This window comes from Mirounga angustirostris, unplaced genomic scaffold (genome assembly GCF_029215605.1).
Source record: "Mirounga angustirostris isolate CCGP_5_RB_7025 unplaced genomic scaffold, mMirAng1.0.hap1 SCAF_5, whole genome shotgun sequence".
Lineage (NCBI taxonomy): Eukaryota > Metazoa > Chordata > Mammalia > Carnivora > Phocidae > Mirounga > Mirounga angustirostris.
The window spans coordinates 33,845,113-33,871,789 of record NW_026991713.1 but is presented as its reverse complement, the minus strand read 5'-3'; the positions used below and the strand labels follow the sequence as shown (position 1 = coordinate 33,871,789).

At 33.7% G+C, this 26,677-nt stretch overlaps 1 protein-coding gene across 1 annotated transcript in view; it reads left to right on the top strand.

Moving 5' to 3' along the window:
* LRRIQ1 (leucine rich repeats and IQ motif containing 1) overlaps nt 1-26,677 on the top strand; it is a 202,637-nt gene that overhangs the window by 17,262 nt on the left and 158,698 nt on the right. Inside the window, 3 exon segments of the mRNA XM_064590239.1 lie at nt 1,150-2,778; nt 9,151-9,303; nt 11,313-11,463. Of these exon segments, the coding sequence (XP_064446309.1) occupies nt 1,150-2,778; nt 9,151-9,303; nt 11,313-11,463 (1,933 nt within the window).

Genomic DNA, 26,677 nt, shown 5'->3' with positions numbered 1-26,677 from the left:
GTCTTTGTTATTTTGTATGTTGTTTCAAGAAAATGTCTAATTTGGAAGTTTTTATTTAGTCAACACCTATTTAAGCTATTCTATTTTGATTTTTTGTTTGAGTGAGTCATTTTTTTTTTGAGTACTTGCATTTTCATTTTTATACAAAGTTATCCTTATTTAAACATATTTTTCCTGGGCGCCTGGGTGGCTCAGTTGGTTAAGCGACTGCCTTCGGCTCAGGTCATGATCCTGGAGTCCCTGGATCGAGTCCCGCATCGGGCTCCCTGCTCGGCAGGGAGTCTGCTTCTCCCTCTGACCCTCCCCCCTCTCATGTGCTCTCTCTCATTCTCTCTCTCTCAAATAAAAAAACAAAAAAACAAAACAAAACAAAACAAAAAAAACCATATTTTTCCTAAAAAATTTTTGTAAATTTTTATTCAGTTTAATAGCTCTCTTATCTCAGAAACTACTTCTTCCTTCCACTTACTGAACTATTTTGATTGTCTCACATCCTTTGTGTTAGTTTTCCTCAAATATTTGCTGAATTTTGTTGATCTGTTTACCTCTGTTTTAGGACTCTAGTGACAATGACATTTTTCTCGCCTAACTCCAGATGCTCTCACTTAATGCAATATGTGCTTATCAGCTCTCTTAATAGTTAAGAAAGGATAAAATGTGTGACGAGGCTAGTTCTTCATATTGCTTATATGTATGTTCTACCTTGCCTTCCTGGTCTCATAAATCTCACCCAATAATCCCCTGCTTCTGCAGTTTCTGTGCTAGCTCTGGGAATCTCCTATATCAGACCTCCCATCTCAGAAAGTTTGAAGTCCTCTTCTACACAAATTTTGGCTTGTGGTTTCTCTTGCTTTTTCTCTGTGTCATTCTGATTTCATAAGCTTTCTCTCTTCAAGGAATTTCTCAATTTATATCTGGGTGGCTTAGTATAGCTATAATATTAGAATATCAACTTGCTAACATGATCAAAACTCCCAAATATTTTTAAAAAATTACTACCCTTTAAAATAAATGGCTTTAGTTCTTCTAAGTGAATTTTGTAACAACTTCATTATGATTTCAATTTTACTATTTGTTTTCAGCCTATATTTTAGATGATAGTTTAATGACATCTTTAGTTTATGCTGACTACTATTTATCTTACTTTAGGAGTTTATTAAAAACTTGCATTTACAAATGGAAGAAGAAAGAACACGATTTAAAGATCTACAAGAAAAAGAAAAAATGCGTTTATTAAAACTGCAGCATAATGCAGCTGTAACAATTCAGGCTAAATATAAAGCATTTGTGGCCTACCAAAAATATGGCCCTATCATAAAAGAACAAATAGAAAGTAAGAAAAGGAAAGTGCAAGAGTGGAAAGAAAAGGAAGCAAAAATACGACAGATGGAAGAAGAAAAATGGAAAAGATTGGAGGAAGAACAAAAGATAGAAGAAGAGATAAAAAAGCAGAAGCAGGAGGCAAGGAGGAGGAGAGAAAAAGAATATGAAGAAAAAAAGAACATCATGAGAAGAGAAAAAGAGCAACTACTAAACAAGGAAAAATTAAGATTAAGACAAGATGCAGGCGAACAGCTAATAATAAGTAGAGCATTAAAGAAACGTGAATATAATATCAAACTTTTAACTGTTGAAGATACATCAAAGAATAAGGATGATATAGCCAAAAAGGTAGGGGATGAAAAGTCAAAGAAATGGGAAGATGTTCCCCTCTGGCTACTTGAAAAATCAAATAAGACAGAAAGTGTCGGTAGACAGCTTGTACTAAAAGAATCAATACAAGAGCAATTGAAAGATCCTATTACAAACCAGGCAATTTTGGCAGAATTTGAAGTAAAAAATGAAAACCTGCCAAAAAAACAATGTTCTGAAAAAATTGTCAAGGAAGAAAGAAAATGTGAAAATATAGACAAAAAAACTGAATTGGAAAACCCAGATCTAAAAGAAAATGTGAAAGAACAGTTTCAGCTGCAAGAATTAAAGCCTCAAATACAAAAAGGGGAAAATGTGAAAACTGCCAAAAATGAGAATATGAGACAAGACACCCAAATAATAATAGTAGGACATAATCAAGAAATTAACAAGGTAAAAAACAATGAAGCACAGAAAATAATCAAAGGTAATCAACAGAATAAGATACAAAAAGTAGAAAAAGAAGAGCTATCAGAACAGAATGGGATATTATATGAAGAGAATAATATTTCAGTGATTTCAGTGAAGGAACAACCACTAAAATTAGAAAATTCTGAAGTTATAGAGGAAAATATAATACTACGAGAAAAAGAAATTGATTTAAAATCCAAAGAAAAAACTGAGGAGATCCCAAAAGGCAATACTCTGAGTAGTGATGCGATTTTTAACAGCAGTGACTCCATGATAAATATAGAAGGCAAAATAAATGAGCAAGATTATATTTTTGGTAGAAATGCTCTTCGTGAAGATTTGGGGGGCTATAATGCAAAAAACTCCTTAGTTTTTAAAGAAGTAAACTCACTTAAGTCTAAACCTAAAGAAACCACAGAAGAATATCATGAAAATAGAACTGAATGTAAAAGTATTGTGACCTGTTCTTTACCAAAGCCAACACTTCTATCTTCTATTGAAGAAAAGAGGCTAGCTTGGATAAAATCATTTAAACCTTGGTTTGAAATTTTCAAGGAAAATCAACAAAAGAAAATTGTTAAGATGAAGAGACCTATAAAATGCCCAGCCAACATGATGCCCCCTTTGAATACACTAGAAATTCTTCGATGTGGCCCTTGGAATACTTTACAGCAGGTATTTTATAACTTTATAATACTTTTTCATATTCAATTACAACTGATTCTCTAAAACGTTGAAGACATATTTTGTATCCAAGAATTTTGTCTCTTAATTGGTGACATTGCTAATGAAATATTGCCCCATTTGAGAGGAGATATATTTAAAAGATCTCCTTGATTAAAATTCTTCAAGGTATCTCCCTCAGTGTAGCACTACAAAAAGCTTTGATTTATATCCTGAAGCCATGTTCAAGGGTCCTGTAGCCATTATTAAGCTTCTAAGAGTAGAGGCATCTGGGAATTTAGTGTGGAATTTAGTAGGAAATTCCTAAATTGACATTCAGTTAGTTTGCTAACTGTGTCTTGGGCACAACACCACCTACTGGCTCCTTTGGAATGAAGTGGATTTCTCTGTACCTGACAAGGGCTGTGAAAGGCTCATGATAGAAGACTCTAGAATTTCTATTTGGAAACATATTTAGTCATGTGCTATATAAATACGGCGCATATATGCCTGAAATTTAAATAATCATCACCAACTGCAATGAACTTTTATGTTTATAAAGCCCATATTTTCAACCAAAATTAACACAAAAACTAACGGGTGCCTGGGTGGCTCAGCCTGTTAAGGCTCTGCCTTAGGCTCAGGTCATGATCCCAGGGTATTGGGATAAGCCCCTCATTAGGCTCCCTGCTCAGCAGGGAGTCTGCTTGTCCCTCTCCCTCTGTCCCTCCCCCTGCTCATGTGCACTCATGTGCACACTTTCTCAAATAAATAAATAAAATATTAAAAAAAAAGACAGAAACTAACAAATGGGTAGAAAAACAGGAAAGGATATTTCAAGTAGTACAACACTAGAAAGGACTTATGATTAAAATACATGTATCTGGCTAGGGTCTGAAACTGAAATGTATTCAATAAAATGTATTTAGTTTTTTGATATAGACAGATGCCTAGGAAAAGAAACATTCATGTTAATATATATCAATTTTTTAATTTATTCACTCAGCAAATATTTATCTGTTCCATATGATTGATCAATATTTATTGTTGGACTAAAGGGACAAAAAGAAAACCCAGTCGTTGGCATTATGGAACTGACTGGTATATAAAAAGGCTTTAAACAAATAAATATACCAATAAATACATTACTACAGATTTTGATAATTTCTGTAAATAAGACTCCAGGGTATTCTTTTTTTTTTTTTTTTAAGATTTTTTATTATTTGACAGAGAGACACAGCGAGAGAGGGAACACCAGCAGGGGGAGTGGGAGAGGGAGAAGCAGGCTTCCCGCTGAGCAGAGAGCCCAATGCGGGGCTCAATGTGGGATGCGGGGCTCAATGCGGGATGCGGGGCTCGATCCCAGGACTCTGGGATCATGACCTCAGCCTAAGGCAGACACTTAACAACTGAGCCACCCCAGCGCCCCACGGTATTCTTTAAAAGGATAATAAGATAGTGGGCTTTAAAGAGATCCCTGGGATGTGAAAAAGCAGTATAATGAACAAGAACTATTTTGAAGTTCCTTTATTTCCTAGGCAATGTATTTTCATATCCATCAGATCTGTAGAGCTACACATAGAATCTCTCAATAGCTCTTCTATTAATTATTTCCCTTGGCTCCGTTATCTCTGGAATCATTCTTTTTCTACTTTCCCTAAGATGTTGTGCAGGCTTTCTGAATTGGTAACATTAGCTACTAACTTTTATTTTGGGTAATTTTCCTATGCGTATCTGTTTGAGCTAGGCCTGAGTGACAGCTTCATGCTCATCGTGTACTTGTTTCTAAAGTAAACTGAAGTTAGTAAAACCAGTGCTCTTCTCTTTCATTGTGGGTCTCTGCTCTGTTCAATGAGAAGAGCACTGAGGGAGTTAAGATGTGTGAACCTGTCTCCTTGGTGTTTCTTCTCCTATCCACTCTGTTCCTTTTGTGAAACTCTTGTCATTATACATAAAGTAAGGATTACTCCTTTTGCTTCTTAGAGCAAGTCCTGGCCAACTGTAATGGGTATACAGATCACCTGGGAATTTGTTAAAATGCTAATTCTGATTCATTGGGTCTGGTGACCAATCCCAATGTTCTGCATTTTTAAAAAAAAGATTTTATTTATTTGAGAGAGAAAGAGAGAGAACGAAGAGGGGGAGAGGGAGAAGCAGACTCCCCGCTGAGCACGGAGCCCCATGCAGAGCTTGATGCCAGGCTCAGTGTGGGGCTCGATGTGGAGCCCCATCCCAGGACCCTGAGATCGTGAACTGAGCCAAAGGCAGACGCATAACTGACTGAGCTACCCAGGTGCCCCAATGTTCTGCACTTTTGCAGTGCTCCTTGGTTGATGCTGTTGGTGCTGGCCCATGGATTAATATGATTAGAAAAGTTGTAAAAGACACTGTAATCCTCTGACTACTGCTCAAGCAATTATTTCGAACATTTAATTTTTCTTTGAAGCATCAAGTATACAGTATAAAGTTGAAAAATATTTATGAATATGTCTATAAATGCAGAAGTGTTATAAAATACCATCTTGTAATGACCCTGGGAGATGGTTTATATTGGTGTCTTTATTCACTATTGCTACTGACCCATGACTCTCTTACTTTGATTTTCTAGTCTCTTAGCTTCACATCTTTATCCTTATCTTGATCATCCACTGCCATCTTTGGAAGGTCCTTCTAGAGAAGACCTTTAGAAGAGAAGAGTTTACTCCTCTAGAATTTCACCCAGTGATGAATTCATTTTGCTTATATTAATCTCTCACTTTCAGCCTTCAGCACATGAAATCTGGTGTGCCTCTTGACTATACTTCTTTACAATTTGTCAGGCAATAGTGGTTTTCATTACTTGACTGTGGGTGGATGAGTGGGAGGATGGACAAATGGATGAATAAATAAGTCCAACTGAATGTTAATCTTATCTCCATATTACTGCTAGCTTCACAATTTAGACTCTATTAATTAAAAAGGAAATTAATGTAAAAATTATTTGAGTATAATTCAATAAAGTACTAACAAGCCCTGTATCAAGTAAGATCGGGGTCCTGATTTTATTTCTGCCATTTACTGGTTGTTGGGCAAGGTGCTTGACCTTTTTGAGCTTCAGTTTTGTCTTCTATAAACTGGGAAGAACAATATCTATTGGATAGGATTGTTGAATTTTAAAATAACATATGTGATGAATATAGTCTAGTCTGTTGTCAAACTTGGATCTCAAGCAAAGATTCTTGACAACTAATATATGTATTTTTTCTAGTTTTAGTGTTCTAATTCATTTTTGTTTTATTTTTGCTATCTTGCTACTAATGATAACTTGCTTTAAATAATCATAAAAAAGGTACTGAACTTAAGGATTTTTTAATATGGCTTTATAACATGGCATGAAGGATAACATTTTAGCTGTTGATTAACTTTTAGATAAGAATGTCTCACGTCCCTTATACAAGGCAAATTGTAATAAACTGGTACTGTAATGGTACATGAGCTACTAGAAGTTAGAGTCTGCTTCATTTAATCTAGTAATCATACCTCAGATTCAGTCTCTTTGCAGCTGATTTTTAAAGTATTATTTCTTCAGATTGAAGAGATTTAAGATTTTATCACTGAACAGATGTTCTGCAAAAAGCAAAACCAAGAGTCACTGCTTTCCCTATTTTTGTAATTACAGTTTACCATAAAGGACTGGCAGTCCTTGTATTGAACTCAAGAATAATTGAAAGTGAAATCTCTAAAATTACATAGCTATTTTAGGTCATTTTATGTACCATGATCTGTCAAGGATTTAGGGAAATATAGATGATTAAGTAATAAATTGATTTGTTATCTTTTATTAAAATATAATGAACGAGTCATAAGTTCTATAGGTAGAACAGTTCATTTTCAAGAAAATATTAGTTTTTGAAATATCTTTATATTACCCTTTATTAAGGAAAGAAACTATGAATGCTACACTTTAGTTTTGCCATAGGGCAGTTTATCATTCATTTATTTCTGAAGCATTTAGTGAACATCCACTATGCTCCAGTTGCTCTTTTTCAGGCTGCCCATGCAGTGATGAACACATTGTGAGTACTAATTCTATATTGACCTTAATATTTGGAGCATAAAGCAGCTTTATTTATATGGTTACTGTCATGCATGTATCCATAAATGATTAATATAAAAATTAATTTTGATCTCATATGTTTGGAAAAACCAAGGGTAAGATAGATAATAAATTACTGTACCATAAGGAAATTTTAAAAATCTTCCATAAAAGGGAGGAGGAAATATTATGAAATGCCTTATATTCAAAAGTAGATACCATTAATAAGGACGCTGCAGTGTTTGTCACTCCTATACTGTAATTAAACTAAGCTAGAGAAATTACCACATCATAAAAACTAGAACGTAACCGTTTACATAGGTGACTTTAAGCAGCATATGATTACGTCAGGCAGGATAATATAAATTAGAAGGTAGAGGAGCATTTGTTACTATAAAGCTACAGTTGTGGAGTTTTTGGTTTTTAAGTGCTTAGTTCTAAATAGCGTGTTCACTTGTTAGTATACAGCTAGCTTCCCAGTTACAGAATTTATAGGTTCTCTTTGTGGACAAATTAAATGGGTAATACACAGTGGTTTTCTTGACACAAATGGATGAATATTTTTCTTTCTGAAAAACCATAAAATATACATTTGCTTCAAAAGTAATTTTAGACTATGAATAACTGAGAAATTTCTGAAATAATTATGAAATGAGAAACTTATTCACCTGAAGTTTGAAAAATATTGTTTATTACTTTTTCTACTCAAAGCCAAGGAGTGGACTTAATCCCTTCTTTATATCTCCAGGAACATATGGTCTTCCCATTCACTTACATAAATATGTAAATTTGAAACTTTTAGTTTAATTTAGTGCACAGGAAATGACCGAATGAAGAGGAGTTACTGTACTTAAGACTCTTACTTTTTCTAGCCTTTTCTGAAGCAATAATGCTTTCAATTTCAGTAGAACATTTTTTAAATTTCTGTTTCAGTATGATATATACTAGACTCTTCCTATAAAGCTAATAATATTAAAATTGTTTTTCAGTACATGGGAAACCCGGCCTTAGGATTTTTGATATGACAATATGAAAGTATTCTTACTATAAAATGATTTAACATATATAGTTTTTAAGATTTATTTATTTATTTATTTATTTATTTGACAGAGAGAGATACAGCGAGAGAGAGGAAACACAAGTGGGGGGGGGTGGAAGAGGGAGAAGCAGGCCTGCCGCCGAGCAGGGAGCCCGATGCAGGGCTCGATCATGACCTGAGCCGAAGGCAGACGCTCAACGACTGAGCCACCCAGGCGCCCCTTAACATATATAGTTATTTCAGTGCATGGACTTAATTATAGTGAAGAACCAACATACTATATTTATTTCTCTGCCATTTTCTTTATATTAGAGCTCTTGAGTTTAATAAGTAGAGTTCTTTTCAGTAATCTGAAACTATTCCTGTTATCTGACATATTCTTGTGCAACTATAAGTGTAGTCCTTACTATATATACTGTAGAGTTGAGTACATTCTTTGATACTGAATTTTCTTTAGTTAAAAAGACTAAAACCAAAACAGTAGAAAAATTCTTTAAGAAAAAAGCTTTGTGAAGTATTGAGTCCACAGTGATATTTCAATAATAAGAAATCTCATAATATGGTCTTCAAAGTGTTTGAAAATACAGAAAAAAATACCATTCATGCTATGTTATATTACAGATTCTATATGCTCTAGGTATATTACATTATTCAACAGTAAGGAATGATTCATACCAGTAAGGAATGATTCACACCAGCAGACTTGTAATAGAAAGCTATTTTTATTATATGGTTTAATTATTATTGCATGGTCCTATTTATTACAGGTTCTATAATTTCTCAAACTTTCTTTGTTTTTGGAAGGTAGTTGAGCCATTTTAATTAAATCATGGCAGGTTGGACACAGAATCTACCCCCTGACATATTGTGGCTCCTGTTAGTATCCAGGTATTCTTAGGATACTGTCAAACACAGATCTTAAGCATTTATGTAGTACAATCTTGAAAACAGTGCCAAAATAATTCACACAGAAAGTGAATTTGGTGAAAAATCAGCGAGTGAGCTAATAGATGGTTATATTATTGCTTCTATGCATATTACTTTTGAACTTGAATTGGTCATGGATGATAGCATTATTTTGCCTTTCTATGTGAGGAACAAAGGAGGCCCAGATAGATTAATTGAAAGTGAATTGTTAACAAATGCAATTTTCAGTATATATCATTAGTTTTTTTGATGAATTTTTAAAAAGAATTTTGCAAGGCTGATATAGTTTATATTCATTATTGTTAGATAATGTTATGTACTCCCATTTTCTTGAATTCTGTAGGTCACAACAGTTACATTTCAAGATTTGCCAGGTTGTAGTCTCTCCACACTAGCAGAGTGTCCAAATCTTCAGTTTTTGTCTCTTCGACGCTGTGGGTTGATTTCTTTGCACAGCCTGAGTAACTGCAAAAACCTGAAGCACATTGATGCCCAGGTATGTCCCTGTTCTCCTCATTGTTTATCCTATAATAAAATAGAAAATGGATTTATGTTTATATTTCAGCAATGACAATTTTGAAGAAATAGTTACTATGTTAACCTGTAACTTGGGTTCTAAAGATGTCAAGGATCAAACAAAATTTGTGAGAACCATTGAGGAAAGAGGATTAGGAAGTATGGCCTGGAAAATCACTTATCTCTATTTGCAGATGATGTAGTTATTGTCTTTGTTACTTTTTGCTGTATGACAAATGACATTACTCAGTAAATTAAAACAACCACCAATTTAATTGCTCATGGTTCTGTGGGCCAGCCATGAATTGAGGCCAGGCTTGTCTGGGTCTTCTGCTTCGTGTTTTGTTGCCTGGGTCTTTTACGTAATTTGAAGTGGGGGCTGGAATGTCCAAAATGCCTTATTTGTCTGGTGCCTTGGGAGGTTAGAATTTCAATCTCTCTTTCTTTCCTTCTCTCTCTTTCTCTCTCTCTCTGTGTCTGTGTCTCTGTCTCTTCCATTTTGGGGCTTCTCTACAGAGTGACCTAATCCCAAGAGTGAGCATTCCAAAAAGACAAGCTCCAATATGCAAGTGTTTATCAAGCATCTGCTGGCATCATGCTAGCTAATGTTCTATTGGCCAAACCTGACTTTGTGTGGGAGGGAGCTGGGTGGATTTGTGCATATTGGGTTGTGAGGTTTATTGGGGCCTATCAAAGTAACAGTCTACCACAATCTACCCTCTGGCTCCTAAGGAGTCACATCCTTCCCACATTCAAAATACACTCATGTTCCAGAGACCTCCAAGTCTCATCATCTTGTGGCGTCAGACTTAGACTTGAAAAACAAAATTTCCTCTTCTAAATCAGATCCAAGTGGAAATGATCTGCTCAGATAGAGTTCTTTCAACTCAGAGATCTGTGAGATAAAATGAAAAGTATCTTCTCTCCTCCTGTTCCCCCGCCCACACACACACACACTCACATACAGTGGTGAGATAGGCTTGATTAATTACAATAGCTATTCCCATTCACAATGAAAGAAAATAAGAAGCTCATGGTGTCCCTATTCCATAGCTGAGCACATATCATTTCCTTAATAAGGACTCGGTTCTGCTCAATGAAAATGGTTTTCTATGACCCTTGGTTCTGCCCACTGGGGTTTTGACATTTTCAAGGAATACTTCTTTTTCCATAAGATGTACTATTTGCAGCTGAGAATTTTCCTGAGCCTGTTTCGTTTCCCATAGTAGATGGGGTGGGGTGGGGGGCGGGTAGGCTAGAAGCTTCTTTTCATTTGACTTACATTCTTTTCAGTTCACACAGTCCGTGTTTCCACCAACATGATTTTCTTTGAAAACTTTGTGGATTTCTTATGCTTCTTATTAAGTTCCCTCCATTAGACAATGGCTATGCTTATAAATATTTTTGAGAGGGATGCCGTGGGACTACACACAAGATTCTTAAAAGCCTATTTATTTTTCTGAGGTCTTAAAAAATAAAATTGCTGTTACATCCTAGACATGATCTTGACACTGAAACCAATATTATATATTGCAGAGATATGTATGTGTAGTAAAAGTATAAAACTGTACATGAGATTCATACCTAATTCACAATATTGGTGTTCTTTGGAGAGAAAGGGAGCAAAAGGGACTGAGGAAGGGGAAATAGGGAGATTTCAACTTTTTCAGTGTTTGGTTTCTGTAACAGTTTTAAAGCAACTATGACCTAGTGTTCATTTTTGTTCATTTAGATTGTTTGAAATCTTTTGTTACATGATCTTCTGTATTTTCTGTATTTTCAAAGATTAATAAATATAAAATCAGTTAATTATTAGGTTACTTAATATTTTCATCTAGATAGTATAACATTCTGCATATTTGCCTTAAAAGTCAGAGATTCAGTTATTTACTTGGAGATCCTCTCTCATCCTTCCTCTTTTTGTAAGCTTTAAATGTTCCATTAATAAGTTGTTGAACTAAAACTAATGACATTTGTTCTTTGTCTTAGGAAAACCATATTGAGACTATCAATTGTGAAAATTTGGAAAATCTCTGTGTTGTTCTTCTTAATAAAAATCAACTGACTTCTTTTCATGGTTTGGATGGCTGTACTAATATCCAAAATCTTGAACTCTCACATAATAAAATCACTCGAATTGGTAAGAACAAGGGAATTTGAATTTATTGACATTTATTTCTCATGATTACATTTTGTTTCATTTATTCCTTTTCAAGAATAGGCCGCCATTATTAATTATTTTATTTATGCCATACTTATTTAATCTTTTATCCAAATGCATGAAAGAAATAAGATTATTTTTAGTATATATAAAGGAAATATGCTCTCACCACTGGCAAATGGCTAGTTATCAGTGGCTCCTTAAATTAGTATATTCACTAACCTATTCCTTTTTTTCTAACTAGTGGTCATCTGAGCTCTACTGGAGACTATAATACCCTGGTTCTGTGCCATCATATTTTTATGGATTTTGTGCTTTCTGCACTTAGAAACTGTCATATCTGTTTCCTAAAAATCCCTGTCATCACTCCTTTCCTTGCTTTCTACACTGCTTGTACTAACCTTTCCTTTTTTAGATAAGGCATGAAAGAAAGAATTCATCGGTTTGAATCTCCCTAATCTTTTCCATCTCTCCATCTGTGTATCTGTATCCCTATTTATCTATATCTGTTTCCACCCTCATACTTTATAATCCATATAATTCAGCAATGAAAATGTCTTTTCTTAAGGCCAGTCCTGTTTTCTATAAATATAATTGTCAGTCTCCTCTGATGCTTAATCACCTGTCATATGTGAAACAGTTCCTTTGCCATTTACTTCTACCATAGCCTCATCTCTCTTACCCTTTGCTGTCAAGTTTTGTGAAAGTATTCTGTTCATGCTTTCATTTTTTAGTACCCAACTTCTCTCTTCTTCCTACTGAAACTCAACTTCAACTTACCACTATACTGTTAGCAGTGTGATAATTCTAAAGTAAAAATCTCATTATATTTCTTACTACCTGGCTTAAAATTCTGTTATTTTTTATTTAAATTTGTGAGATTCTCAAGGGACTTGATAGGAGCTTAAATAATGGTTAATGAATTATTAAGGATTGCTAAAAAGTCAGGAACTAGATAAAAATTTAACTCTGGTACAATACTAATAGCTTAAATTTTTGGACACCTAAAAGGTACTATCTTTTCTACCTCCTCATCCTAAAATTTATTTATTTATTTTTTTCCTCATCCTAAAATTATTAGGAAACATGGTCTGGACTGAAATTTCAGGGAGTGGGATGGGAGTAGATGGGGTAGTGGAAGTAAGTTCACTTTTCCCATTTGATTTAATTTTATTTTTGATATATAAAACAAATATATGTTTCAAAGCCAAACTACATTTAAAAAGGCATACTCAAAGAGATTGATCTTTCATCCCTGTCCTTTTCACTCTGTTCTCCGATATACTTTTATATATAGATGTTTTTGTATATATGCACATATAACATCTATATATGTATTTAATAAGATATGTATCACTTATGTGTATGTTTGTACATACAAATATATATACACATATATCTAAGAAATATATGCATATATACTAATCCTAATTCTAGGATTAAAATATAGAATATAGAATATTTTAAGTACTGTCCTTTATCTTGCTTTTTTTTCACTTAACAACATGTTATGGAGTTCAGAGCATTCTTTTTCCATGGCTTCATAGTCTTCGATTTTGTGGATCAATCAGGTTTTATTCCACTGGTTCCTGATTGATCAACATTGGATGGTTTCCGGTCTTCCACATTTGCCATAATAAGTAATCTGATACTTTTATCATTTTATACTTTACCAGTTATATCTTTAGATTAATTTTCTGCAATGTATATTGCTGGTGCAAAGGACATCTGTAATTTAGGAAAATAGTGCCAGGCACATTTTATGGGTTAAACGATTTTGCACTCCTACCACTAATACACATTAATGCCAGTTTCTTCCACTTTTCTTCTATTATTTTGTTCCTTCTATTTCTGAGTTAAATATTTAATTTTTAAAAAATTTTTATTCTTGGGATGCCTGGGTGGCTCAGTCGGTTAAGCGTCTGCCTTCAGCTCAGGTCATGATCCCAGGGTCCTGGGATCGAGTTCCGCATCAGGCTCCCTGCTTGGCGGGGAGCCTGCTTCTCCCGCTCCCACTCCCCCTGCTCGTGTTCCCTTTCTCGCTGTGTCTCTCTCTGTCAAATAAATAAATAAAATCCTTAAAAAAAAATTTTATTCTTTTTCACTCTTGTTAACATAAATACTTAAGTCTATAAATTTTTCTGTGAGCACTGCTTCGTCCGTAACTTCTGTGTTTTCATCAGTTCTACAATTTTATGACGTATTTTGCCTTTTAGCTAAGATTTAAAATTTCTGTATGATAAGACCATTTTGTGTTGTTGCTGTTATTCTTTTTAGTTTTATTGCATTATAGTGAGAGAATTATCTTTGTGCCATTTCTGCTTTTTGGAACTTATTGTGATTTTCTAATATATGGTCAATTTTCAGGAATGTTTCATGTGTACGTGAAAAGAGGTCATTGTGTTTTTAATTGGAATATAGAGTTTATATTTTTATCTTTATGATCTACCTTGGTGATCATTTGTTTTAGATCTTCATAGACTGAGTTGAGCTGGTATAAATATGTTTATTATTAATCAGCCTATTTCTTTTTGTATATATATTTTTATATATTTTATATATCCTTTGGTTTCCATTTTTTGAGTGTTGCTCCATGCTGTTTTGTAGATATTCTTTTTTTTTTTTTAAAGATTTTTTTTTAAATTTATTTATTAGAGAGAGAGAGAGAGTGAGAGAGAGAGCGCAAGAGGGGGAAGGGTTAGAGGGAGAAGCAGACTCCCCGCCGAGCAGGGAGCCCGATGTGGGACTCGATCCCGGGACTCCGGGATCATGACCTGAGCCGAAGGCAGTCGCTTAACCAACTGAGCCACCCAGGCGCCCTGTTTTGTAGATATTCTTAACTGTGTTATCTATGTGTCCTTCTTTGTCTCTTTAATGTTTTGAGACTAAATTCTACCTTGCCTGACAACATTTTTTTGTTTGTTTGTATTTGCCTACTTGGCCATAAAAAAACAAAAACCCACAAAACTTTAGAAACACTTTGTTTTAGGTGTGTACTTATACACAGCATAGATTTGGGTTTTATTTTTTGATCCAATTTTAAATGTTTTTGTTTCATATAGAGCATGGCCATTTGCATTTGTAATTCAACTTACATCCTTGGTGTTAGTACTGTCATCCCACTTGGGATGATGTTCCCTTTCTGGAAGAATGCCTTGTTGATATTACCTGGGTTCTTCCACCACTGGAGCACCTCCATTTCTTATTTATCCATCCAGTTTCCATGGGATTCCTTCTGTACCAGTGTGGATTTAGCCTGGATTGTGTTGGTCATGGATACTTAACTACCCCACTTAGAAAAATTCAGCTTGTAATTTCTTCCTCTCCCATTTACACTGGAAATATGATAGATTGGGGTATTTTTATTTATTGTTGTTTGTTATGAATTTCTAGAGGAGTTATGGGGAAAGTTGGATCAAGGCAGTCACCGTCATCTCTGATTTTTTTTTTTTAATATGGGAAAATTATAGTTGTTTTCACAAAGCAAGCTTTTACAGACATTTCAAGGCACACTTTTGAAAATAAAATGTGTAATATTCTTTAATGTGTTTATTTGCCTGTGTGTCTGTGCTGCTTGCTTTGGGACTACTCATATTTTCTTCTGTATGGAAATAGTGATACTTTTGATACAATTTTTTATTTTAAAATTTCAGTTTAAAAGACAGAAATAATTTTGTTGTTGTTGGAATGAAGGCAAGTGCATTGATAATGCATGTTGCTATATTGGCACACACTGAAGCAAGCTTAAAAAAAAGAAAAAGGCTGATTGTGAGAAGAAATGCTTCACCTCCCATTCACTTCATTTTCATTGCCAGCAGGGCTGTATGGGATTTCTTGTAACCAGTGGATTTCCTGGGATAGGATATCTGCAAGATTTATGTGGAAACTGCCATAGTATTAATTGATGTACTTGAGGTATCTTTATGTAGTACAGAGCAAATAAGGTAAAAGACATCTTTGCTGTCTGTTGGGTACAATGAAAACACTGTATTTATTGAGTGTGAGAAGAGTGTACATGAAAAAGTAGATTTTCTGAAGACTGTTTTGAGTCTGTTTTTCATCTTCAGGAACTGCTTACAGAGATTCTGGTTGAGCTAAAGGAAAAGCATAGATTTTGTCTTTCAATGATGTATTGATGCTAAGAACTCTTATGAAGGGGCACAAAGATAGATTTGTGTTTATAAGTTAATAGGTTACTATTCCATGCTATAATATTTCTTAAGGAGGTGAAATAAAATTGGAAGCAATACCATGTATTCTACATTTGTAGTTTCAAGTTTAATTTGTTCCCAATTCTTACTAAGCTGTAGTTATTGCAGTAGCTAATATGTAGGATTAGCTTTCATTACTTTTTATTAGAAAACATTAATGCACATTTTTATTTGAATTTCATTCCACTTAAGTGAATCAGAATAGGAACTGTGTCAGTCTGTTTAAGGCAATTCATTTGAAGTTATTTATGCTAAATGTTTTCCATTCTAATGAAACTGTTTAATTACAGAAATAGAAACACAATGTAAAGTATACTTTTTAAAAGTAACAACTTAAATAAAATGTAATTCTATACATTGAAAGTTATGTAAAGTTAATTATGTATTTTTAATTTAGTAAAAATTATGTTTAATTTAATGTTTAAACATATTGTGTGCTGTGGCTAATTTAAAGACTACCACATAACATTTTAATATTATTTTTTATAATTGGTTCTATTTGGGTAGCACGTTTTTGATTATAGAATATTTTGATTTGATCTGGAGTTATTCTTGCATATTTTGAATGTCAAAATAATTGCTTAATTTTAACTTTTGAAGCTTCACTTTAGTTGATAATTTTAAATATGGATTTATTTTAATCAGACAACAGATTTTATCATACTTTTTATAATCTAAAATGTTTTCTGTTTTTTTTCCTCTGGAAGTTCTTTTTTCCTGTACTATCTTTTATAAGTCAATTTAATTTGGGTGATTTACAGTTTAAATTTTAAGGTTATGATATCATTCTGATATTTCATGCTTTCTTTTGCCTGAAATTTCCCATAAGTAAGTTTCAGGTAAAATTGGCAAAACATTTTGTTTTCCAGAAGTAATATGGAAAAACATTCCTTGAATGGATGTTGAATATCTGTGAGAAGTTTTTCATATTTTGAGGTAGTATTTTTGACTTCATTTTTTAACAAATAGCCAAAGCAAATGAAAAGTAGGTGATTTATAATTTATAATCTAGTTTTCTTTGTTCCTTCCATTTTTATGTTGGATTTTATTGACTTTTTAAGAGAAACATCCTGAAAGTAAATTAATCTGAAAAAATTCATGCCATATGACGAAATTATTTTATACATTTTCTTACAGAAAAAAATACAACTTAATATAATAAATATAGCAATAGATAACTTTTTTAAACCACCATATATTTATGTACTACATACGTTTAACTCATTTGCTTTTCCTATAAACGCTACGAGTTAGTTACTATTAAATGCTCCCCCCCCCCCACTCCGGTAATAATTGAGGCACAGAGAGGTTAAATAAATTATCTAAGATAAATTAGTAAATGATAGAGCCAGGATTTGAAACTCAGCATTCTATCCCTAGTATCTGATTTTTTAATTCCCTCATTCCACTGCCTCTCCAAAAGATATGAATTTAACATTTAAGATTATTACTATTTTATTAGAGTATATTAAAACTCTTTATGCAGAAAAAAGTAATGATTTTAAGGTTTATTGATTAATAAATTTGTTAATGAGCAAATTTATTGAGCACCTACTATGTGTAAGCACTTTTCCAGGCACTAGAACACAGTACTAGAATATTGCTGAGGATGCAGCAATAAGCAAAACAAATGAGTATCCTGACTTTTACCAAGATCATCTAGTGATATTTACATAGAGAAAAGAGAATGGGAATAAATTGCTGTATTTCATTTATTGAATATTGAGTAAAAATGAAAATAAGTATGATGTTGATGTGTAAGAGCAAATAATTATTTTTGTCTTCTCATTCATGAAGCTTCTATCTCTGCTACGTGAAGAAAACTTTAATCTGAAAAAACACCTTTCTTTAATGCCAGCAATTAATTTGTTAATTTATAAATTTCAGGTGATACATTCCTAGAAAATACCATTGTAAATAGAAGTATTAAGAGACTTTTTTCCCCTGATGTTTTATTTTCAGATAATACTGCTTTCTGGAAAAGTGACACTAATATTATAAGTATGAAAGATATTGAAATAATGCAACATTTTCACATAGGCTTGATTACTGTCTTGACTCATAGGGGAAGTGTGCCTGGCTTAATACTTGCTACCCGATGTTGTCTTTGGAACACTAGAAAAAATTAATGAAGTAAAATAAAATAAAGCTCTGGATATTTTGCTTGTAGAAATGCTTTTCACTACTGTATACTTAGTGAATTTCTTGTATTCCACTAGATGGTGCTAGCTTACTCTTCAGTTTTGAAATGCAACAATGCCCAGTATAAAGCTGAAAGGGATTTTACAGATCTGCCAATTTCAGCTTTTTAAGAGTTTACAGATGAAAAAACAGACCCACATAATTTTCATCAAACTCCTACCAGAGGTGGGGCTAGAATCCAAGTTTTCTGATTCCTGTTTTAGTATTCCTGTTTCCACACAACATGTATGATCCTGAAGAACTTTTGCATTGAAACTAAAAATCTTAAGTGCCACTCAGCATATTTGCATGTAACGGTCAAACATAGCAATCATTGAGCAGCTGAAGGAGGTAGACCTTTACCAAACACTTATTTAGTGAAAACCCAGCCTAATTTAACATCTTTAGTTTTGCTGTTCCTTACAGGAGAGGTTTTTCCCCCACTGTGGCAGGAATGTTTTATTAGACCATTGGCTCATTTCTGTGGGAGGAATTCTTTGAAATAGATATTTGTAGCAAGTATAGCCAAATGCTAATTTTGCCATGGGCAAGGGCCCTTTGAGGGATAAACACACTTGGCTTCAGTTCTATTTTTTGGGACATAGGAAACTTTTAAAGAGTTAATAAAGAATATATTGAAGCAGTGGACTCAAGAGTGTTTAAGTGATACTTTATATTTGTTATATTTACATAATTTGCAAGAAGCTCTTGAATATTTTTGTGGCTACTGTTTTGTTTTGTTTGGGATGGGGAGTGGACAAAATAGAAATATTGACTGGGAAAGAATCATTTTCTTTGAGATGTTGAGAAAGTAATGGTATTCTAAGGTAAGGCTTGCTCTAAGTCTATTTTGCTCAGTTATTATCCTTCATTTGATAGCAAAGAACTTGTAAGATTAAAAGAGGAAGGGTGGCAACTTATTCTAACTTCCTTCCCATCTAGATCCCCTTTTTGAGCCAAGTGCATTGACTTGATCAAATTACTGTTTAATCAATTGTATACAGACTTTTTTTTAAAGTGTGTACTGATATCCTATTTCTTCTTCAAAGTTTAGCTCAAATATTTGTCTTTGAAGTCTTATTTGGTCACAACAGTTAGAGTTTTTTAACTACTTTTCATTGAGGATAATTGTTAAGAAACAATAATAGCTATTATTTTTAGTACCCAATATGTGAAAGTGTTGTACAAGCTACTTTAAAATATTGTTTTTAATCCTCCCAATAACGCAAAATCCCCCTCACTCCACAAATAAAGGAACAAAGACTCAGAGAAATTAGGTAACTTGTTTATATTCACACAGCTATTTTTTGGAATAGACCTGAAATTCATGGACCGTCTGCCTCAGAGCCTATTCGTTTTTTATAATGCCATAATGCCTGTAATTAGCATAGTCATAGAGAAAAACTATATGCATGACTCCTATGATGATTGTGGGTTGTAGATCTTTATTCTTAGAGCCTATTTTTTTTGCTTTAAATATTTTTGAGGCCATGCTATTTGTTTTATATAAATTTATAATTGTTATATATTTCTTTTGAATTTACCTATTTTATCATTTTTAAATGTCCCTCTTTATCTGTAGTAAAGCTTTCTGCCTTAGTCTTCTGTGTCTGATACTACCCAAACTAGCTTTCTTTTGGACACAAGATCCTTTTATGCTTGTAAAAATTATTGAGTACCTGCCTTAAACAGCTTTCATTTATGCACGTTATATCTATCAGTATTTACTGTATAGAAAAAAAATGAGAAAAATTTTGTTTTTATTTATTGACTCAGAGCTTAAGATAATAAAGCTTTTCCATTAGTAATAGTTTTATAAATAATAAATGTAGTTTTTACCAAAAAGATATGGTGAGAAAAGGGTTATTGTTACACATATTTGCAAATCTCTTTAATGTCTAGCTTAACTCAAGACAGCTGGGTTTCTGTATTTCCTTCTGCATTCAATTTGCTACAATATCACACCTCATGTAGCCTCTGGAAAACTCCACTATGAACTCTTGAGCAAATGAGAGTGAAAAAGGCGAATAACGTCTTAGAATTATTATGAAATAGTTTTGCCTCCATGGAACCTTTAAAAGCGTCTGTAGGAGGTTGGTCTCTGGACCATACTTTGAGAATCACTAGTTTAGTGTGTACATAACGTATCTTTTTCTATCCTTTTACTTACAATATTTCTACATGTCCTATTTTTGGTATATCTCTTTTATGTAATGTGAAAATGTGTTGCTTTTGTTATTGTTTTATCTAGACTCCCTGACAAATTTTAGCTTTGATTCTAGCCTTTGGTCTTTAATAACTAATTAAGTTTAATTAATAATTAAGTGTAATCATTAATATATTTGAGTTTAAATCTACTATCTTACTATTCGATTCTATTTGTTTTGCCAGGCAAAACAAATAGAATCGAATCTGTTTTTTTCTCTTTTCTTGCCTCTTTTTGGTTTAGTTGAATTTTTAAATTATTTCATTTTTCCTTTCTATGACCAGTTACATATTATTTTACTATTCTTTTTGTTTACTGTAGATAGCATGCCTTATTGATTTACCAAATCTAAATTTATTTGGTACTTTTTCAAAGCAGTTCTAGGGTCTTAGAAAATTTAAACTTTATTTACTTGCTCCCAGATTAATATGCTATTATTGTCGTGCATTTTATTGTGTGTGTGTGTGTGTGTGTATTTGGAATGGCTTAAGATAGTATTATTTTATAATATCAATATTGTTAGGATTCACCCACTTTTTAAAACCTTCCCTTTGTTTTTGTCTGTGTGTGTGTGTGTGTGTGTGTGTGTTTGGAAGTATTTCTCTTTTTTGAGATAAAATTGATATATAACATATTTCTTTTGGGTACAACATAATTTGATTTTTGTATAAAAAACACTATGAGTGATCACCACAGTACATCTAGTTATCATCTGTCATTATACAATTGATCCCCCCTTACCCAATTTGCCCTCCCATCCCCTTTCTCTCTGATAAGCACCCTTCTGCTCTCTGCATATATGAGTTGTTGTGGTTTGTTTGCTTAGTTTTTTTAGATTCCACAGAGAGAGATCGATCATATGACATTTGTCTTTTTCTGACTTATTCCACTTAGCATAATGCCCTTGGGATCCATCCATGTTGTCACAAATGGCAAGGTTTCATTCTTTTTATGGCTGAATAATATTCCATTGTACATCTAAATACCACAATTGTTTTATCCATTTCACACATCAGTGGGCATTTAGGTTGTATCCATATCTTCGCTATTGCAAATAATGCTGTAATGAATGAACATGGGGGTACATATATCTTTTCAAGTCAGTGGTTTTTTTTTTTTTCTTTAAATAAATATCCTGAAGTGGAAATGGTAGGTCATAAGGTAGTTCTATTTTTAATTTTTTGAGGAACCTCTACTTTCCATAATGGCTGTACCAATCTACATTCCCACCAATAGTGTGAGAGGGTTCCCTTCTCTCCATATCCTTGCCAACACGTTACTTCTTGTCTTTTTGATAATATCTATTTTAACAGATGTGAAGTGATATCCCATAGTGATTTTGATATGCATTTCTCTGATGACTAATGATGTTGAACATCTTTTCATGTGCCTGTTGGCCACCTGTATGTCTTCTTTGGAAAAATGTCTATTCAGATCTTTTGCCCATTTTTTAATCAGATTGGATTTTTGCTATTGAGTTGGAGTTCTTTATAAATTTTGGATATTAGACCCTTATCAGACATGTGATTTGCAAATATTTTATCCCATTCAGTAGGTTGTCTTTTCATTTTGTTCATAATTTCCTTTGCTGTGCAAAGCTTTTAGTTTGATATTGTTCCACTTGTTTATTTTGCTTTTGTTGCTTTTCCATTTGGTGTTAGATTAAAAAAAAAAATCATCCAAGACCCATGTCAAGGAATTTACCACCTATGTTTTCTTCTATGAGCTTTATGGTTTCAGGTCTTATGTTCAAGTCTTCAATCCATTTTGAGTTAATTTTTGTGTATGTTGTAAGATAGTGGTCAAGCTTCATTTTTTTTTGCATGTGGCTGTCTAATTTCCCAATACTAATTATTGAAGAAACTGTTCTTTCCCTATTTTATATTCTTGGCCCCTTTGTTATAAACTAATTGACTATTAACTAATTGGTTTATTTCTGGGGTCTTTATTCTGTTCCCCTGATCTGTGTCTGTTTTTATGCCAATACCATATTGTTTTGATTACTGTAGCTTTAGTGTATAGTTTGAAATCAGGGAGTGCGACACCTCCAATTTTGCTTTTTCTTGAAATTGCATTGACTATTAAAGGTCTTTTGTGATTCCATATAAATGTTACAATTATTTGTCCTATTCATGTGAAAAATGCCATTGGGATTTTGATAAGGATTACATTGGATCTGTGGATTGCTCTGGATATGGACATTCTAATGATATTAATTTTTTAATCCGTGAGTACGGAATGTCTTTCCATTTATTTGTCTTCATCAATTCCTTTCATTAGTGTTTTGTAGTTTTCAATATACAAATCTTTTACCTCCTTGATTAAATTTATTCTTAGGTATTTTATTTTTTGATGCACTTATAAATAGGATTATTTTCTTAATTTCTTGCATAATTGCTGTCTTTTCAGACTGTTTTCTGCCATTTAAAAAAACACTACTATGGGGCGCCTGGGTGGCTTAGTCGTTAAGCATCTGCCTTCAGCTCAGGTCATGATCCCAGGGTCCTGGGATCGAGCCCCGCATCGGGCTCCCTGCTCTGCGGGAGGCCTGCTTCTCCCTCTCCCACTCCCCCTGCTTGTGTTCCCTCTCTCACTGTATCTCTCTCTGTCAAATAAATAAAATCTTAAAAAAAAAAACACTACTGTAATATTGTTTTGTAATTTATTCACTTCATGATAATTTGTTAACATTTTTACATGTTATAATTTTTAAAAAATTGTAGTTGAATTGATCAAGCAAGAGATATTTGAGGAGAGATTCTGTCTATATTATTTTTCTATTTCCATGTGGACACAACACAGGGCTGAAACTAGTAGAATGAATCTCTGATGAATTTTATATTACAAGTAAAGCTAGTTTTGAAAAAATAGATTTTGATATTTTTAGTAGAAATGTGGAGAATATAAATTATTTATATGTGTTTATATAAGGACTCTATCCTTCTTTCAAAAAATTACAAAAAAATTTATCATTATACCAGTATTAAAATAAAGCTATGTTTATTATAAAACATAGCTCGTACCTAAATAGAAATCCAAAAATCTTTGAGGAATAACAAATATCAAATGGTAAACAAAATGTCCTATATATAGGAGGCAATTACATGAAAGAACAAAGTAATCAAAATAAGAAATCACTTGAAATGAATATGGTAACTCTTCAGCCAATCATGCTTACTTTTTCTATATAAATAAGTGTACTTAGGGTAAAGTTTAATTTAAAAAAATTTAGGTAATTAAGTAAAGTTTAACTAAACAGTAGAAAAAGTTTTATAATACCTGTCATTATTACAGTATATATAAAGAGATAAGCTCTAGGCATGTAATTTTTATTAATATTAAAGAAACAGTTAACATTTTAGTGCTGCTTTTGAAATGATGCAGACATACTTTTAACCACTACTGAAGTTGATCATCAATTTGAATTTTTAAAAAGTACCATGATTTATAAAGTGAGCGATTGTTGAAATATATTAACGTATATAAAATAATCTTAAGATGAACAACAATAAAAATGATCCCTATGTGAATTACTGGTTGGGAACATTCCTTTTCAGTCAATTTTTCTACCGTTTACTAAGATGGGACATACTTAAAAACTCAAAAGCATTGTTAAACAATAGAGCAAGAGTGTATATGAAACTGTTCTGACTGCAAAATTTTAGACTGGCTTCCTCATGCTAAAGATGATAAATTATCTCATTTACACTTCCATCTTCACCTTCCAGTTTTGCCAGTTATAATATCCTCTTTGTTGTTTAGTAAATTATTAAAACATGTGCTTTTGATACATGTATTTTAGACAATATTAACTCCTCTTTAAGAAAATAAAATTAGAATATTTACACTTTTTCCTATCTTCTTTTCCCCTCAAAATTCTTATTATTCACATCAGGATTTATGACTCTATGTATATATCCTTTAGTGGCTTTAGATCTGTATGACAATGGGTCAGTACCAGTTCTTTTTACAACTGTTCTTTCAGCCTCTGCTTGTCTGGATTACCTAGTTCATTTGCTCTTTTTAAATCTTATTTTTTCAAAGAAAGATAGATCCTATAATCCCTGAATTCTTTCATGTTTGAGAATATCTGTCAGTTGCTTTCATTCTTTTTTTTTTTACTTCATACATATTAAAATTTTTTTATTCTTATGTTAATCCCCATACATTACATCATTAGTTTTAGATGTAGTGTTCCATGATTCATTGTTTGTGCATAATACCCAGTGCTCCATGCAGAATGTGCCCTCCTCAATACCCACCACCAGGCTAACCCATCCTCCCACCCCCCTCCCCTCTAGAACCCTCAGTTTGTTTTTCAGAGTCCATCGTCTCTCATGGTTCATCTACCCCTCCGATTTCCCCCACTTCATTCTTCCCCTCCTGCTCCCTTCTTCTTCTTCTTTTTTTTCTTAACATATATTGCATTATTTGTTTCAGAGGTACAGATCTGAGAGTCAACAGTCTTGCACAATTCACAGCGCTTACCAGAGCACATACCCTCCCCAGTGTCTATCACCCAGTCACCCCATCCCTCCCACCCCACCCCCCACTCCAGCAACCCTCAGTCTGTTTCCTGTGATTAAGAATTCCTCATATCAGTGAGATCATATGATACATGTCTTTCTCTATTTGACTTATTTCGCTCAACATAATACCCTCCACTTCCATCCACGTCGTTGCAAATGGCAAGATTTCATTCCTTTTGATGGCTGCATAATATTCCATTGTATATATATATACCACATCTTCTTTATCCATTCATCTGTCGATGGACATCTTGGCTCTTTCCACAGTTTGGCTATTGTGGACATTGCTGCTATAAACATCGGGGTGCACATACCCTTTCGGATCCCTACTTTTGTATCTTTGGGGTAAATACCCAGTAGTGCAATTGCTAGGTCATATGGTAGCTCTATTTTCAACTTTTTGAGGAACCTCCATACTGTTGTCCAGAGTGGCTGCACCAGCTTGCATTCCCACCAACAGTGTAGGAGGGTTCCCCTTTCTCTGCATCCCTGCCAACATCTGTCGTTTCCTGACTTGTTAATTTTAGCCATTCTGACTGGTGTGAGGTGGTATCTCATTGAGGTTTTGATTTGGATTTCCCTGATGCTGAGCGATATTGAGCACTTTTTCATGTGTCTGTTGGCCATTTGGATGTCTTCTTTGGAAAAATGTCTGTTCATGGTTCTGCCCATTTCTTGATTGGATTATGTATTCTTTGTGTGTTGAGTTTGATGAGTTCTTTATAGATTTTGGATACTAGCCCTTTATCTGATATGTCATTTGCAAATATCTTCTCCCATTCTGTCGGTTGTCTTTTGGTTTTGTTGACTGTTTGCTTTGCAAAAGCTTTTTATCTTGATGAAGTCCCAATAGTTCATTTTTGCCCTTGCTTCCCTTGCCTTTGGCGATGTTTCTAGGAAGAAGTTGCTTCGGCTGAGGTCAAAGAGGTTGCTGCCTGTGTTCTCCTTTAGGATTTTGATGGACTCCTGTCTCACATTGAGGTCTTTCATCCATTTTGAGTCTATTTTTGTGTGTGGTATAAGGAAATGGTCCAGTTTCATTCTTCTGCATGTGACTGTCCAATTTTCCCAACACCATTTGTTGAAGAGACTGTCTTTTTTCCATTGGACATTCTTTCCTGCTTTGTTGAAGATGAGTTGACCATAGAGTTGAGGGTCCATTTCTGAGCTCTCTATTCTGTTCCATTGATCTATGTGTCTGTTTTTGTGCCAGTACCATACTGTCTTGATGATGACAGCTTTGTAATAGAACTTGAAGTCCGGAATTGAGATGCCACCAGCTTTGCTTTTCTTTTTCAACATTCCTCTGGCTATGCGGGGTCTTTTCTGGTTCCATACAAATTTTAGGATTATTTGTTTCATTTCTTTGAAAAAAGTGGATGGTATTTTGATGGGGATTGCATTGAATGTGTAGATTGCTCTAGGTAGCATTGACGTCTTCACAATATTTGTTCTTCCAATCCATGAGCATGGAACGTTTTTCCATATCTTTGTGTCTTCCTCAATTTCTTTCATGAGTATTTTATATTTGTCTGAGTACAGATCCTTTGTCTCTTTGGTTAGATTTATTACTAGGTATCTTATGGTTTTGGGTGCATTTGTAAATGGGATCGACTCCTAAATTTCTCTTTCTTCTGTCTTGTTGTTGGTGTATAGGAATGCCACTGATTTCTGTGCATTGATTTTATATCCTGCCACTTTACTGAATTCCTGTCTGTGTTCTAGCAGTTTTGGGGTGGAGTCTTTTGGGTTTTCCACATAAAATATCATATCATCTGCAAAGAGTGAGAGTTTGACTTCTTCTTTGCCGATTTGGATGCCTTTTATTTCTTTTTGTTGTCTGATTGCTGTGGCTAGGACTTCTAGTACTATGTTGAATAGCAGTGGTGATAGTGGACATCTCTGCCGTGTTCCTGACCTTAGGGGGAAAGCTCTCAGTTTTTCCCCATTGAGAATGATATTTGCTGTGGGTTTTTCATAGATGGCTTTTATGATATTGAGGTATGTACCTTCTATCCCTATACTCTAAAGAGTTTTGATCAAGGAAGGATGCTGTACTTTGTCAA